The sequence below is a fragment of the Hylaeus anthracinus genome, unplaced genomic scaffold (genome assembly GCF_026225885.1).
Source record: "Hylaeus anthracinus isolate JK02 unplaced genomic scaffold, UHH_iyHylAnth1.0_haploid 12000, whole genome shotgun sequence".
Classification (NCBI taxonomy): Eukaryota; Metazoa; Arthropoda; class Insecta; order Hymenoptera; family Colletidae; genus Hylaeus; species Hylaeus anthracinus.
Genome location: NW_026534347.1, coordinates 7,696,458 through 7,710,362, shown reverse-complemented (window position 1 = coordinate 7,710,362; position 13,905 = coordinate 7,696,458). Strand labels below are relative to the sequence as shown.

Below are 13,905 nucleotides of genomic sequence, written 5' to 3'. Positions count from 1 at the left end.
TCTGATCTGTTTCTGAAAATAAATTTGTTGGAGGGCTATGCCATAGTGCAGGTCTTTAAATGATGTCTATTTTTGTATTTTTATCATGTTCTTCATGTTTTACTGAGATCTTTTAAATTATATCTAGCTTGCTTATTTCAAGGCATATATTATATTGTAATATCGTATCATCACCTTGAAATAATTTTGACAAGTTAGCTGATACGATTATGTAATAAATAAAGATCTACAATATAAGAAATAGTAATTATGTATACATGAACTGATTGCAGAATGTTTTGCAAAATATTATTCACAATTCAAACTGCACCGAACTTTCGCAGATCGAAGATAGTAAAGAGTCCAGAATCAAGTGACCAAATCATTCTCATTTCAGCAATGGGACAAATCGTCACGTCCATCGTATTGAACCACACCTTGTATCCACCGGGGAAGATGCAAGTTTTGGACGAATCGAACCTGATTTCATCGCACGCCGACGTAGACGAAAAGCTGTGGCAGCCTGCTATTCCGGACCCCATTGAATCCCCAGTTTATCAGCCTGAACCCACTCGACCGCCAATTTTCGAAACCGAACCCACTCGACCGCCAGTTTTCCAACCCAAACCCACTCGACCGCCAGTTTTCCAACCCGAACCCACTCGACCGCCAGTTTTCCAACCCGAGCCCACTCGACCGCCAGTTTTCCAAACCGAACCCACTCGACCGCCAGTTTTCCAGCCCGAAGTGACCAGATCATCGATTCAAACTGTTGGAACTGAACGTACGGTGTTCAGACCGATTCCAACTCGACCTCAGACCACTCAACCAGCTCCTCCCGTGACTCCAAAGCCGATTCCTAACATCGATCAGACCAATGAATTATGCGGTCGTCCAAGTAACACGAACACGATTAACCAACTGATAGCAGGAGGTTTGAAAACGTATCCAGGTCAGTGGCCTTGGTTGGTGGCGATCTTCGTCGTCAAGTACGAGTTTGAGTTCCAATGTGCCGGGAATCTGGTGACGAACACTCATGTTATCACGGGTAGGTGATCTTTAAAGGTGGTGCAATTGGGTATTTTTTCGTTGGAGAGGGGTGATATGTTCATTCATGGAAAATATGCGAAAACCTTTTACGTAGGGGAGCTTGAAAAATGTATTAGTAAGTAGTATCCAGAGGTGAGGAGTTGGCTAGTAGGTTTGGCTGCTGGTATATGGTAGCGGGTATTATCGGTGGTAGTACAATTATGTAATAGTATTCTACGGTATTGATTCTTTGCGGTCGTATGTCTAGCGAGGCTCGACAAGAAGTACTGAAATCAGAAAATTCCGAATGCAAAGAAAAGAAAAGAAAAGAAAAATCCCATTAACAATATGAATGGAATTAGTATTGGGTTGTCCAGAAAGTTCGTGCCAATTTTTAAGAAAAATTCAAAGGCATATTTGAATTTTAATATATATTTATTGAATTATATAAATACCATTTTGTTCCACGACCTTTCCACCTTTTAAGGGATGCACCTATGTTAATTGTTTTCAACCATTCCGATATAAACAGACGTGTACCATCTATCAAAAATCGGCACGGACTTTACAGACAACCCAATATTAGTAAACCGACTGTCAAAGAAGTACTATCGTACTGTACAGTATTAACAATATGACTGTAATTAGTATTAGTAAACCGCAAGGAAGTATTTTCCAGCCCAACCTGATTTTTCCTAGCCTGTTTTCATGGTTTTTCTATGTCTTCTACGTCATCCTACAAAATAAAATTCTTAAAAAACTTTCATTCCTTTTCAGCTGCCCACTGCTTTCAATTGGGCAACCTGATGATCCCAGCGAGCGTGCTGTCGATCGGTGTGGGACGATATCGTCTTCGAGGCTGGGAGGAAAAGGACTCGAATCGACACGTGGCGGAATATAGGATCCACCCCGATTACAGGTTCCAGGTCGACGCCAATTCGAAAGCCAGCGCCGACTCCGACCTTGCCGTGCTGATTCTCAAAGATAGGGTGGAGTACAGCGCGATGGTCAGACCAGTTTGTCTTTGGCCAAGCCCTACGGCACTGGACCTTGTTGTGGGAAGGTCGGGAACCGTTGTGGGCTGGGGACGCGACGAATTCGGGAATCCGTACCTTGACGAACCTCGTATGTCCACTTCTCCGATCGTATCTCAGGTAAAACCAATTTCTTTGTACCATATGTGAACTCTTGATCTTTACTTAATTTCAATTGCAAAGCTTTGTCTTACTCTAACCGTCTTTATTTTCCAAAAATTTGTATTTCATTCCATTTTAAAAATTTTACTTTTTATTACGTACAAAACATTATATTTTGCAACAGTGTAAACATTTTGTAGTATCAATGTTGAAATGGTTTAAACATTGCTAAAGTATCACTCGCGGTGTTTAAAATGTTACAATGCTCATTTAATGTTGACATTTTAATAATCACGAGATAACGATTACAACCGGTTTCTTCTTCGTTGTCGACGCCTCGATGGGATAGCTGGAATCAAAAAAGTTGTCCAATGTGTTCTCTGTGCATATTAATATTCATGCAGAAAATTCGAGGATACGTTAACACGATTCTTCTTTAGAATATATCATTTGTTTTATGTATACACTGGCCTTCTGTTTTAAGCTTTTAAAAATTTTATACTTTCCCGGTATTTTCGCTCAAATAAATAGCCATCTAGCGGTGATTATACCGAACTATTTTTCGGAGTATGGTCAGCGCCTCTATCAGGAAAACGCCCAAGTTTGTCCTCGATAATTCCTTTTTCTCTTGCTAGATGGCGCCATTTACTTTGTTATTTACCGCATTATGGTAATGTATCGACAGGTCGGTAAGTAACACTGAAAATGGCGCCATCTAGCAGGAGAAAAAGGAACTATCGAGGACAAACTTGGGCGTTTTCCCGATAGAGGCGCTGACCAAACTCCGAAAATAGTTCGGCATGTTTACCGCTAGATGGCGACAGGAATTTTCCGCGGGAAATTTGAACCTCTTTCATTTAATTAAAGTTCATTGGAAGAATTTGTAGGTACTATTGAATAGTTTAAAAATCTTGTTCGTATAATTGAATACTGAATTAATTAATCTATTTTTTTACTATACCTGTACTAGACTTGTCGTGGCTTCGCCTGGAAGCAATCATGAATTCTCTACCAAAAGTTTTTTTTGTTAAGAGTTCTTATAAGATCTCCTTATAGACGACATTAATCGTTTTTTCTCTTGTCGTCAACAGGAAAAAATGTTGTGTTCTGGAGATAGACGCTTACCAGAAACTTTATTTTATACTATGTAGAAATTCCAACTTTTGTTATGTGAATACAAACACTCATTTTAGAGAAGTACTTCGAGAAGGACTATTTAGAAGATTGAAGATTCATTAACTGGGTTCTTCTCCGGAATTATTCGATATTAATTTCACACGTTTATTCCAATTTTAGATCTACGAATATTACAGTCATTTGTTTCCTAGTCTGTATAAAATCTATCTTCTGTATCGTCCTCCTTTTTCTTTTATCTTTCATAGCCCTGTCACTTCTTACATATGACGAATAAAAACATAGAAAAAAGGAACAAATATATAAAATATCAACAATAATCTATTCTATAATAATATCTCTATTCAAGCTTTCATTCTTCAAAATTTGTAAAAATATGAACTTGCATAAACACCTACAGTGGGACTTACCCCAGAACTTTTGAACAGAACGAACATGTATTTCTTGCTCAAATAATTTAAATCCATTATTTCCAACACATAAATCCCAGAACGACGATCTACATTTAATCTAACGATGCTCGTTTACTCGAATTGCAGGAGGTCTGTCTGTGGAGCAACAGCGAGTTCGCGAAGACAACCACGAACAGAACATTCTGCGCGGGTCTGCGCAACGGAACCGGTCCTTGCAACGGCGACAGCGGAAGTGGCTTCGTCATCTACGATTCCTACACGGAACGCTACTATCTCCGCGGTATCGTTTCATTATCGCTGTTGGACAGAACCAGAATGTCCTGCGACCTGTCGCAATTCGTAGTATACGCGGACGTCGCGCAATACAGAGACTGGATATTGGAACAGCTCGCCACGTAGTGTCCTTCCGCGATTCTAAACATGCTAGTCGATCAGCTTCTCGATAGAAATTATTCTCACGACACTGGTAGCTCCGTTCAGGACAACGCCAAGTGGAATTGCATGGTCGATTTATCGACTGTCGTCCTGATTTTTTTCATTTTATCTTCGATGTACTTCCGCTTCGACATCCCAAGATATCGCGAATCCACATTTCGACCTGTTTTCGAACGTAGAATTGTTTATAGCAGTTTACAGAGCTCGTTTATGGCAGTGCTGGGCAAAATGTACTTTATCGGTGATCCAAGAATCATAATCGATAATTTTTAATCATTAATCCCGTTAATAAACGAAGTAATCATGATTAATGTATACTCAGTATGTATAATCATGAATGTACACGTGCGATTAATGCTGAGGCATTAGAAATTATTAGATTATGGTTGCAGATTATACATTTAAGTGGTCAACGATTAATTCGACGATTATGAACAATTATCACAAAGTAATCAGTGATTAATAATCACCGTTCTATAATTCGACTGTGAAAGACCCTAAATCTTGCTTTTACTCCTATTTCTCTTTACGTTAATATTCGCGACATGGACGATGGAAACTGTACAAAAGTAACAGGGTCATTTGAATAAAGGATCGACCCTACCTCGATTATTTTACTCGTAAGGACAGCGTATGTATTTTAGCTCTTCCATTTATTCATACCGTGTAATATTTATTCTTGACATAATTCTAATTGCATACCGCGTAAAATAAGTATAGCACGTAAATCTATCTTAAACTGAACTGTTCCGTCACGCGCGAGGTAATCCTTCTTTATCAATGATCGTATCGTACTCGTGTATCGTTAATTGAAAATGTATATATACTGTTAGATAGATGCTTCGTAGAAAATCATTTATCGCTAATTTTACGAACGACCATGATCTTATTCTGCTCGAATAAAACCTTGTATTTTTCTTACGTTTCATTTATTGTACAATCATATACCTCCATTCGTGTGATATGAAATTCACCTGGAAGTCACCTGGACCCGCTGCCGCTGACAGGGTTGAAAATAACGACGTCTCCATCATCGGTAAGAGAACATACGAATGCTGTGTATTTCTATTTATTTGCAATTACACACATTCTTACACATAATTTATTCCTTACATAACTATAACTATACATAAAGACAGCGTAAGCGGACACATTGAATGGAAGAAAATAAGTGTACAACAATAATAATATAAACTAGAATGATATGTGTGTATATGTATATGCACGATAAAAAGGTGACGAGTTAATGCGCGCTAAAATTGTCGTGTAAAAATAACTACAAACATGCTGATTAAAACAATACGTTTTAATTGTAATTAGCAGTACACAATATATATCTATATATGTTTCTACGTTAAAATGAAAGTTATTAAATTCTGTCACGTGGACGTCTATATATATATATATAAAATATGCGTGTTTTTTTTTGTTTTTTAAAAAAGCAACATGAGAAGGAGAGGTTTGGAATGTATTATTGAAAATAGTTCCTCCTGTATCATAAAATTATGTTCTTTATTGTCCCATCGAAGAAGGTAAGCAAAAATTTCATGTCCAAAATAGCTGACTAAAGAAACTTTAGTGAGCCCGCATCAGGGGTAAAATGCAGTACACAGTGAACTGCGTTGTATTCATACCTCGTCAGGTTGGAAGTATTGTCGTGCAACTGCTCTTAACACGATTTCTGCAGTGAACACACCTAAAAATATTAGAAATTTGTAAGAATACACGCCATTTTCTATTATACAGGGCGTTTCATTTATCTTAACAATTTTAACGTCTCCGTTGCTTCGTAAGATACGAGAACACATACAAGGGAAGAACCACGCAAGATATGTTGATCTTCAGATGATCTTGAAAATCGGATCAATTTGAATACAAAAGTATTTACGATCGATGTATTTCTATAGAAAACGTTTGGTTTGAGAGTTAACATGACATCGAGTCGATCCATAAAAGCAACGCAGATATTACAGTGATCTAGATAAACAAAAGCTCTGTATTAATTATACACAGATAAGTTTGCATGTATGTAAATTGCAGTCACGAACAAGTTTCACTTATTTTACATTTCCGACTAATTTTCATAATTTAGAAATGTTACAAGTGTATTCACTAAATCAACTAATGAAAAGGGGTCTTTCCACTTTGATAATTAACTCAAAACAATTTACGGACAATTATATTGTCGCGATTCTTAAATGAAATAAACTGTTTAATTTAGTAAATCGAATTGTACCATTTTTAGGTGTTGAAGATGGCCCTAAAAGAAACAGTTGAAACGTAAAATAAATAATAACATGTGTTATACTGCAAGATCATCATCCTTTACTCTGCATTATCGTTATTTCCACTTACTGATCTTTGCACGTAAAACGTCAGAAAGAAGATGAATATCATTTTCGTGAGTGACGATGACATAAGTTAATTTATTACTATTCATTTCTTGGATCTGCGCGACGGATCTCCGCGTTTTCTCCAACGATCCGCCCGCGCTCTCGATAATTTCTGCGATTGCCGAAGGCGATGGCACCACACTCGGTGTGACATAAAATATTTTACCCTGTTCGACGAAAAGACGTATCAAACAAATGCAAATTGCGGCCACAATGGTTAACCTTATAACAAAAGCGTAATTGTCTGCCCCTTTTGAATAACGATAGGTGTAGAGATTAATTCTGTGCATTTGCATACAATCGTTTATGGGTCTATTTTAAACAGAAATATTCACACTGGTTACTTGCATGCATGTTTATAAGGAATAGATGGGAAAGTGGCACATTAGAGTGTTGTTTGCCTCTGAAGAAAGTGAAACATATTCTTGTTTATTAATCAAGTCAAGTCATGGTGATTATTAGTAACAGTGGGAAGTTAATTTTTGTTAGAACTGCATATGGTGTTTTATGCCTTGGACGGTACAGATGTATCGTTGATCCTTTTTCAAGTCGACATTTTTCTATTTGTAATCTATTCATGCCTCTTTTAGAAATTAATTATATTAAACTAGGGTTGGTTATATATGGTTGTAGTCGAATAAGAAAAGTCAATTTGCCCCAGAGTGAATGATTTTCATGCTTTATACATGTTTTTGTAAGTCTCACATATAATTTGGCCAAAGGCAATCAGGAATATTTACTGAGGCATATGAGCCATAGCACAAAGCGATTAACTCCATAAAAGGGTCGAAAGTGTTGATGTCATGCTGAGTAATCACCTTAAGTACTGTTCCCCGGTTACAGCTCGCCAGAGCCTTCTCGATATTAAAATTAAAACTCTTTTCGAATTCTGGATCGCCAAGCATGTATCCACTTTCATCTAAGAACGTGTTCCTTGCAGAACAATCGAGTAGCCACTGTAACGTGACAATATATTTACAACGTGACAGGCAACACAAAAATTTTACAGTTCTTATCGGCGCTGACATCACGAGGTGAGTAGCGTCCCGCCAACTGGCTGCCAGCGCACCACCTAATTCCCGAATTCTCTGTCGAATGAACAATCAGAAATTAGCAAGTCACCTAACCGTAGCAATCGTGGTTCTCACGCTATAGTCTTTCAAGTATCGTTGAACAGTAATGTTTCCATATTCGGAAACTGGATAGTATCGGCACACTGGATGTTATTACCTTCGCATGATTTCTAGGATTGATACCAGAGAACAATATTCTCGGTTGTTTATCCGGAGGCGGAGGGTCGGGATTACTGACGACTATAGGCTCGTCCAGACCCAACAAATGTGGGTCCTTGTTTAACAACGGCCCGTCTAATCGCGGCTTTTTATACTTTCTTATCGAATTTGGACCCTGACCAACTTGCTTTACTTTGTCGTACGACTCCTGCGTAATGTTTATTGGCATCTTCCACGCAGCTGAAAGAAACATCGTTTTAATACGGCTGCGGCTACAGACGGAGCCGCTAGTACGAAAGAATAGTAATTCTTTGCGAGGGAACAACGTAATCATCGACGTTCACGATACCCATTAAATGAGGCACTAGCGAATAATCCAATCTAAAGGGATTGCTCAGGCTGTATTGCTGATATTTTGGGTTTTCGGTCTGATGGAGAGCGTTCATCTGGCCGCACAATAGGTCCGTCAACAACTGAGCGTTCACTACCCCAGTTTGCCATTCCCGCGCCTTTTTATATTTCTGACCGTCCGGTCTGAAATGTTTTTCATGGAATGAGAAACGTAATAGCGAAAAAGTGGTTCGATTTAAGCGATCATCCTCCATGTTAGAGTAAAGCAAGCCTCGTGAATTAGCGAAGGGATAGTATTCAAGTTTATTTGGTATCTAAGTAAACTTCTTTCAGTGATTGATGTAGTCGTTCGAGATTGGAAGGGGAAGCTCGAATCTAGGGACCCTCTTATCTATCCATTGTACATTCTTTGTCGAATAGATTCGAATAGTTCTCTAAATGAATATGATCAATCAAATACCACAGAGAAATTCCAGATAAACTTGGATACTTACAAGGGCGCTCATCGCTGACACCTCTACGGATTTTGATAATCTTTAACCATGGCCAGTCTAACAGTATCGAAATATTTCCGTTAATAATTCATTCTCCCTGTATTTCTCAACGTGTTCCTATTTAAATTTTGTAATTATCATCTAAACTTAGTTTCGTACCATTTATGCTTCAAACTCTATCAAACTACTTCATTCCGACTCAGATTCAACTTCCTTGGTCAGATTTAAAAGCATTACTCTTCAAAAATATCTCTTCCTCCACGAGACACAACACATCTTCTATTCTATACTAAGGCGCAACAGAAAAAAAAAGCTCAAAGAGTGATCCTGTATTATCCTAACTCATCCTGAAGTCTTCTCTCCAATCGCAGCTTCTATCTAACATTCCTCACGACTCTTCACACCAATCGCCACATTAAAAATCATCAAAATCCTTGCGAAGTCAGCGTTGTTCCTTCCTTTCATAAAATCAAGCATTAGTGTCAGGAGCACTTAAATCATAAGAAATGCTGGCTACCTTCTGCAAACGAGGAGTGTGTTGTGCCTGGTTAAGTAATTGGTGACCTTCGCCCCCAAAGCTTCCAGCATGAACTTCACTTTGGCGCGTTCCTCGCCCTCGAATCCAGACAAGGAGACGATCTGCTTCGCGCATGGCAGCTCCGTTAGGCTGAAAGGCGTTGGGAAATGCAACGCGTGCCACGGCGGTAGCACTTGTTGTTTACTGACAACGTCCGACAGCCAGTGAGCGCTGACACAGCGCTTCCCTTCGCGTAACGCCTGCACCACGGTTGGATGTTTCTGCGTGATCGCCAGCACGTGGGTCGCCCTTGTGCAATACTGGGGCTCGACCTCTCCCCCGTGCCTCTCGATCACTTGTTTCCATATCGTGACGTCGTTCGGATGCTGCACGTCGTACTCAACGATAACAAAAATACAACCTAGCAAAAATAGATCTGGTGGCACTGAAAATACAAATAACAACGAACGTTATTTGCGAAGGGGTCGCTACGTCGTCGAGTCGGACACTTTCTTTCTTTTTTTTTTTTTTTGGAGTAAGTTTTCGAATTTCAAATTTCGGATTTCGCTGAAATTTGGAGCGTCGGAGTCGATTGATCGATGATCGTTAACCTTTTGCACTCGAGAGGTATCAGTCACCACCTGAGCTTCATACATTACAGCTTACATTGAGCTATATACTTTATTGAAAATATGTGTTTATATTAAGTTTCGTTGCACCTTGATGCGTTGATAACAGTGTTAATCGTCCTTGTGTTTACAATACAAATACAATCTGAAATTTTCTACCATGATTACAACGTCTTCAAAGTTAGTTGAAATTGAACAATCCTGAAAGTTGGTTTTAACATTTTAGAAGCCTTATCGAAACGGATCTCTATAACGAAATCGTTTGAAATAATGCAGAACTTGTAGCGGAGACTTTTGTTCTTTAAAACATGATGATACACACAATATTAAAATGTAATACCTTCATAAAATAGTTCGATCTTCAATGCAGTGTTCTCGTGCCAGAGAGGCTCACTTAGAGTGCAAAGGGTTAACACTTTACGCGCATTGATTTTTCATTTATCGTACCCCTTGATATTGCCAATGAAAATTAGTAGAAATTTTATTCAAAGTATGTCCTTTTAATACGTGTACAAGTCATGCGCTCAATATGGTCGTTTACGGTAAACTTTGCCAGCTTTGACCGAGTTAAAGCGTTTAAACAAATCAAGTGGCGTACGTTTTAGATTCGGATTATGTCCGTAGAACTGAGCTTTAGCTTGAGTCATCAGCGAAGCGTATTGCATCTTGATCGGCGCCCCTGGTGTCGCCCCGTTAGTGATGTTTCCTACGGTCCTCCGCTGGTAAGCCGCGAGAAGTTGAGGATCCTGCGACGGCGGGGGCGGCGGTCTGTGTTGGGCGGTCATTAGTCTCAGCTGACCAGCTGCGCTGCCTTCTGCCGCGCTACCTTGCAGTCTGTTCGTCAGCATGTTCGCCAAGGCAGTTTTCGTTTTCGCGTTGACGACCAACTGCTGATCAGGCGGTATTTGAACGTTGTTGGACAATGACGTCAGGGGTGGATCTTGCTGAGCACCTTGCTGTTGCTGCTGCTGTTGTTGTTGTTGTTGTTGTTGTTGTTGCTGCTGCTGTTGTTGCTGTAGATGCTGCAGCTGTTGCAATCTCGCCATCTGCTGCTTCTGCATGTGCAACTGTGCTATATGCTGAGGCGTTAAAGGCTGGCCCTGCTGGAACGTTTGGGCAGTCTGGGGCGTTTGAGGTCCTTGCACGGTTTGTCCTGTTTGTACGATCACTGGATTGGCAGTATTTAATGGCGCTAGAGCTGGAGGCTGAACCACAGGATGCACTGGCTTTTGGCTGGGTGTCTGGGCAATCTGTGGCCCTATCATTTGCGGCCGCGGTTGCTGGACCCACTGCAACCCACCAGGCTGCACAGGCTTCCCTGGACTTCTGATAACGGCGATATGCGCACCTTGCTGAGCTTGGCGATTTTGCATCTGCCTCTGGAGTATCAAGTTCTTCTGTTTCTGAATCTTCTGGATGAACTGAGCTCTTTGTTGCGGGTCCATTTGCTGCAACTGCTGGTGCGTTTGAGCATCCAATTGGATCAATTGTCTCGGTGGTTGGGGTGGTTGTTGCGTCCACTGTCCACTCGGCCTTTGAGGGCCCACTTGCTGTTGCTGCTGTTGTCTTTGTAACTGTAGATGATACTGCTGCTGTTGCCATTGCGAGTCTCTTTGCACGATGAAGCCTTGCTGATTGGGTCCCATTATTTGTTGATTTTGAGGCTGTTGCTGCAACTGACCATCCCTTATAACGAACTGTTGGGCACTTTGGGGTGCTGATTGCTGCAGCTGTTGAGAAATTTGCTGGATTTTCTGTTGTTGTTGTTGTTGTTGCTGCTGTAGCAATATTATCTGTCTCTGTTCGGTTGTGAGTTGTTGCGTCGTAGCTTGTTGTTGATTTAATTGCTGTTGCGTTCCGATTTGTTGCTGTTGCGCGGGTAGCTGTTGCTGGAGGACTATTTGTTGCTGTGTCGTTAATTGCACTTGTTGTTGAACTAGCTGCTGTTGGGAAGTGATCTGCTGCTGCTGAGACAAATGTTGTTGCTGATTCAACTGTTGCTGAGAAAGTATCTGGTGTTGATTCAATTGCTTTTGTTGTTGTGACAGCAGTTGTTGGGGAGACGACAATTGATGCTGAGATAATTGTGAATTTATTTGTTGTTGTTGTGGCATTAATGACTGCTGCGCGAGTGACTGTTGTTGCGCCCCTATTAATTGTTGTTGCGATGTTAACTGAGGGGACTGTTGTTGATTCAAGAGCTGTTGCTGGGCGTACGTTTGTTGTTGCAATTGTGGATGTTGGGTGAGCTGCGACAGTTGCTGTTGTTGCTGCTGCTGTTGTTGTTGTTGTTGCTGCTGTTGTTGTTGTAATAATGAGTGTTGAATATTCATTTGTTGTTGTTGCTGTTGTTGTGGAGATATTTCCGGTTGCTGTATTTGCGAGACAGATTTCAATTGTGCAACGTTGTTTTGTTGAGAGGCTTGAGATAGCCAACCAGTTTGCGTCACGTTTTGATCAGATACAGAAGATACGATTGTGGAAGTGTTAGACAAACTTGTGGTTGCAATTGAACGTGAAAGATGCTGCTGTTGCGCGTTAACAGTATTCTGTCCATTTGTTGGATAGGGAATTGTTGTTACGGTTACATTGGCTGTATTGATACTATGAGATGTATTGGAAGATACAGGTGGACTCGGTTGATTCCAGGGCATACGTTGTTTAAGTTGCTCCAACATGGCTTTAGTTCTGTCCTGTTCTTCTTGCGCGGTATTGCTTTCTGTGTCTTCGTCCATAAAACCAGTGATCATAGCTGTGGAACTATTCGGGTAAACTAAAAGTCTAGGGTGATATTCCACTTCGCTGACAATAGTTCCTTTTCTACAACATTCTGTTATCCAGTCTGGTGTTACTATTTGAATGGGATGCCTAGCAGCAGTCTCGTATTTCAAGCCAGCAGCTTTTCCAGTAATTAAGTGCGTACAATATCGGTCTAAACGTAATTGACATTTACCACCTTGCAATGCGATCATTGCCCACAGACTTTTACTGTCGGCGCGGCTTACCTGAGATACACATGCTCGTATATTCGAAAATAATTGTGTATTTTCAGGGGAAAAATAGTGTGGCCTATTTTAATGATACTGCTAAGGAAATTAATTAGTTCATGCTATTGAAAATGTTTAAGTAACATATGTAAATTTAGGTCTTTTTGTTACATCAACATTAAATTAAATGTTCTTAAAGATAAAATTAATACAATGATTTCACGCAAACTAAAAATTATGGTAGGATACGGTAGAAGTTTGCTGCATTTAACAGAGTACAAAATCCAGCTCTGCGTAACTGCTGGTATTTCATAGATATCCTTTGCAGCAGATATATCATTCTCCAATGCGTCATAGCCTGCTATTAAATGTGTAACAAAATCACTAAAATAATTCGATCTCTCTGCACCACCCTCTTGTAGTAAATTTAAAATCTGGAAACAGTTAAAAAATGCATGTTTGGATAATACTGTTATAGGCATGCGTAGTATTATACTTCCTCTTCGAAAGAAGCAAGCACACACAAAATACACACAATTGGGCAAGCACAATTATTTTTGTATAATTCTTCATACGGAATATGAATTTATATTACTACAATATTACTAGAATTGTCATATTATCATTAATGAATTTTCTATGTACAGTGTAATCATTGGAAATAATAACGAACGCTTAAATTTAACTGATCGGACAGAGAAATATTACATATGAGAGAAAGCCATGCAGTTCTAAATTTGAAAAAAACTCCACACAGTGTTGGAGTCTGTTAAATTTGACTCCATTTTATAACCTCTATCGCGTGTAACGCGATTTGTCTCAAATAATCGCGAGCAAATTGCAATTTACAGTGATTATGTTACGCTAATATCGTTGTCGCGATATTGATGACATTAGATGAAAGCCAGCGGAAAAACGCGGGAAACGGTGAAATGACATACCTTGGGATCACCTTCGCCGCTGACGTAGTATTTAACATCGGCAAACAGGGCCCCGTCAAGTTTTAATTCTTCGAGGCCGGCCCTTATGTCGCCCATCCTTGGAGAACTGCTTACGAAATCACGTTTTCCACATCACAACAAATCGCCGCGTTTTCGGGAATCGCGCGAAAACTATACACAAATATTTGATAACAAAACTCAGCCGCGACGCTTTTGTTATTATTATGATCGCAAG

General features: G+C 39.9%; 2 protein-coding genes across 7 annotated transcripts in view; one reads left to right on the top strand and one right to left on the bottom strand.

Moving 5' to 3' along the window:
- LOC128890466 (clotting factor B-like) overlaps window positions 1-5,054 on the top strand; it is a 13,237-nt gene extending 8,183 nt beyond the window's left edge. For all 4 annotated transcript variants that reach the window (XM_054148971.1, XM_054148972.1, XM_054148974.1 and 1 more), the window contains 3 exons: window positions 377-1,027; window positions 1,786-2,162; window positions 3,818-5,054. In XM_054148971.1, coding sequence (XP_054004946.1) covers window positions 377-1,027; window positions 1,786-2,162; window positions 3,818-4,090 — 1,301 coding nt within the window. In that variant the 3' untranslated portion in view covers window positions 4,091-5,054. The remainder of the gene's footprint in view (window positions 1-376; window positions 1,028-1,785; window positions 2,163-3,817) is intronic.
- Window positions 5,055-5,619: 565 nt separating this feature from the next.
- LOC128890457 (PAX-interacting protein 1-like) lies at window positions 5,620-13,905 on the bottom strand. 3 transcript variants are annotated; one of them, XM_054148940.1, is made up of 10 exons: window positions 13,671-13,905; window positions 12,979-13,163; window positions 10,341-12,811; window positions 9,114-9,558; window positions 8,101-8,285; window positions 7,750-7,991; window positions 7,338-7,607; window positions 6,482-6,686; window positions 5,937-6,103; window positions 5,620-5,822 (listed from the first exon to the last, which is right to left on the bottom strand). In XM_054148940.1, exons 1-10 carry the CDS (start codon window positions 13,764-13,766, stop codon window positions 5,796-5,798), a joined length of 4,293 nt encoding a protein of 1,430 aa, XP_054004915.1. In that variant the 5' UTR covers window positions 13,767-13,905; the 3' UTR covers window positions 5,620-5,795. The 3 variants fall into 3 exon arrangements, with proteins under 3 accessions (XP_054004915.1, XP_054004916.1, XP_054004917.1); XM_054148941.1 differs by lacking the exon at window positions 5,937-6,103; XM_054148942.1 differs by lacking the exon at window positions 13,671-13,905 and having other exon boundaries at window positions 10,341-12,851; window positions 12,979-13,113.

What these genes read in the sequence shown, in the direction of transcription:
- LOC128890457 (XM_054148940.1), bottom strand. Translation starts at nt 13,766, where the DNA reads ATGGGCGACATAAGGGCCGGCCTCGAAGAATTAAAACTTGACGGGGCC. An exon ending in GCTAGTGCCTCATTTAATGG is followed by an intron (nt 7,992 to 8,100) that starts GTATCGTGAACG and finishes TGTTTCTTTCAG; the next exon opens with CTGCGTGGAAGATGCCAATA. An exon ending in ACCGGGGAACAGTACTTAAG is followed by an intron (nt 6,687 to 7,337) that starts GTGATTACTCAG and finishes TTCGTCGAACAG; the next exon opens with GGTAAAATATTTTATGTCAC.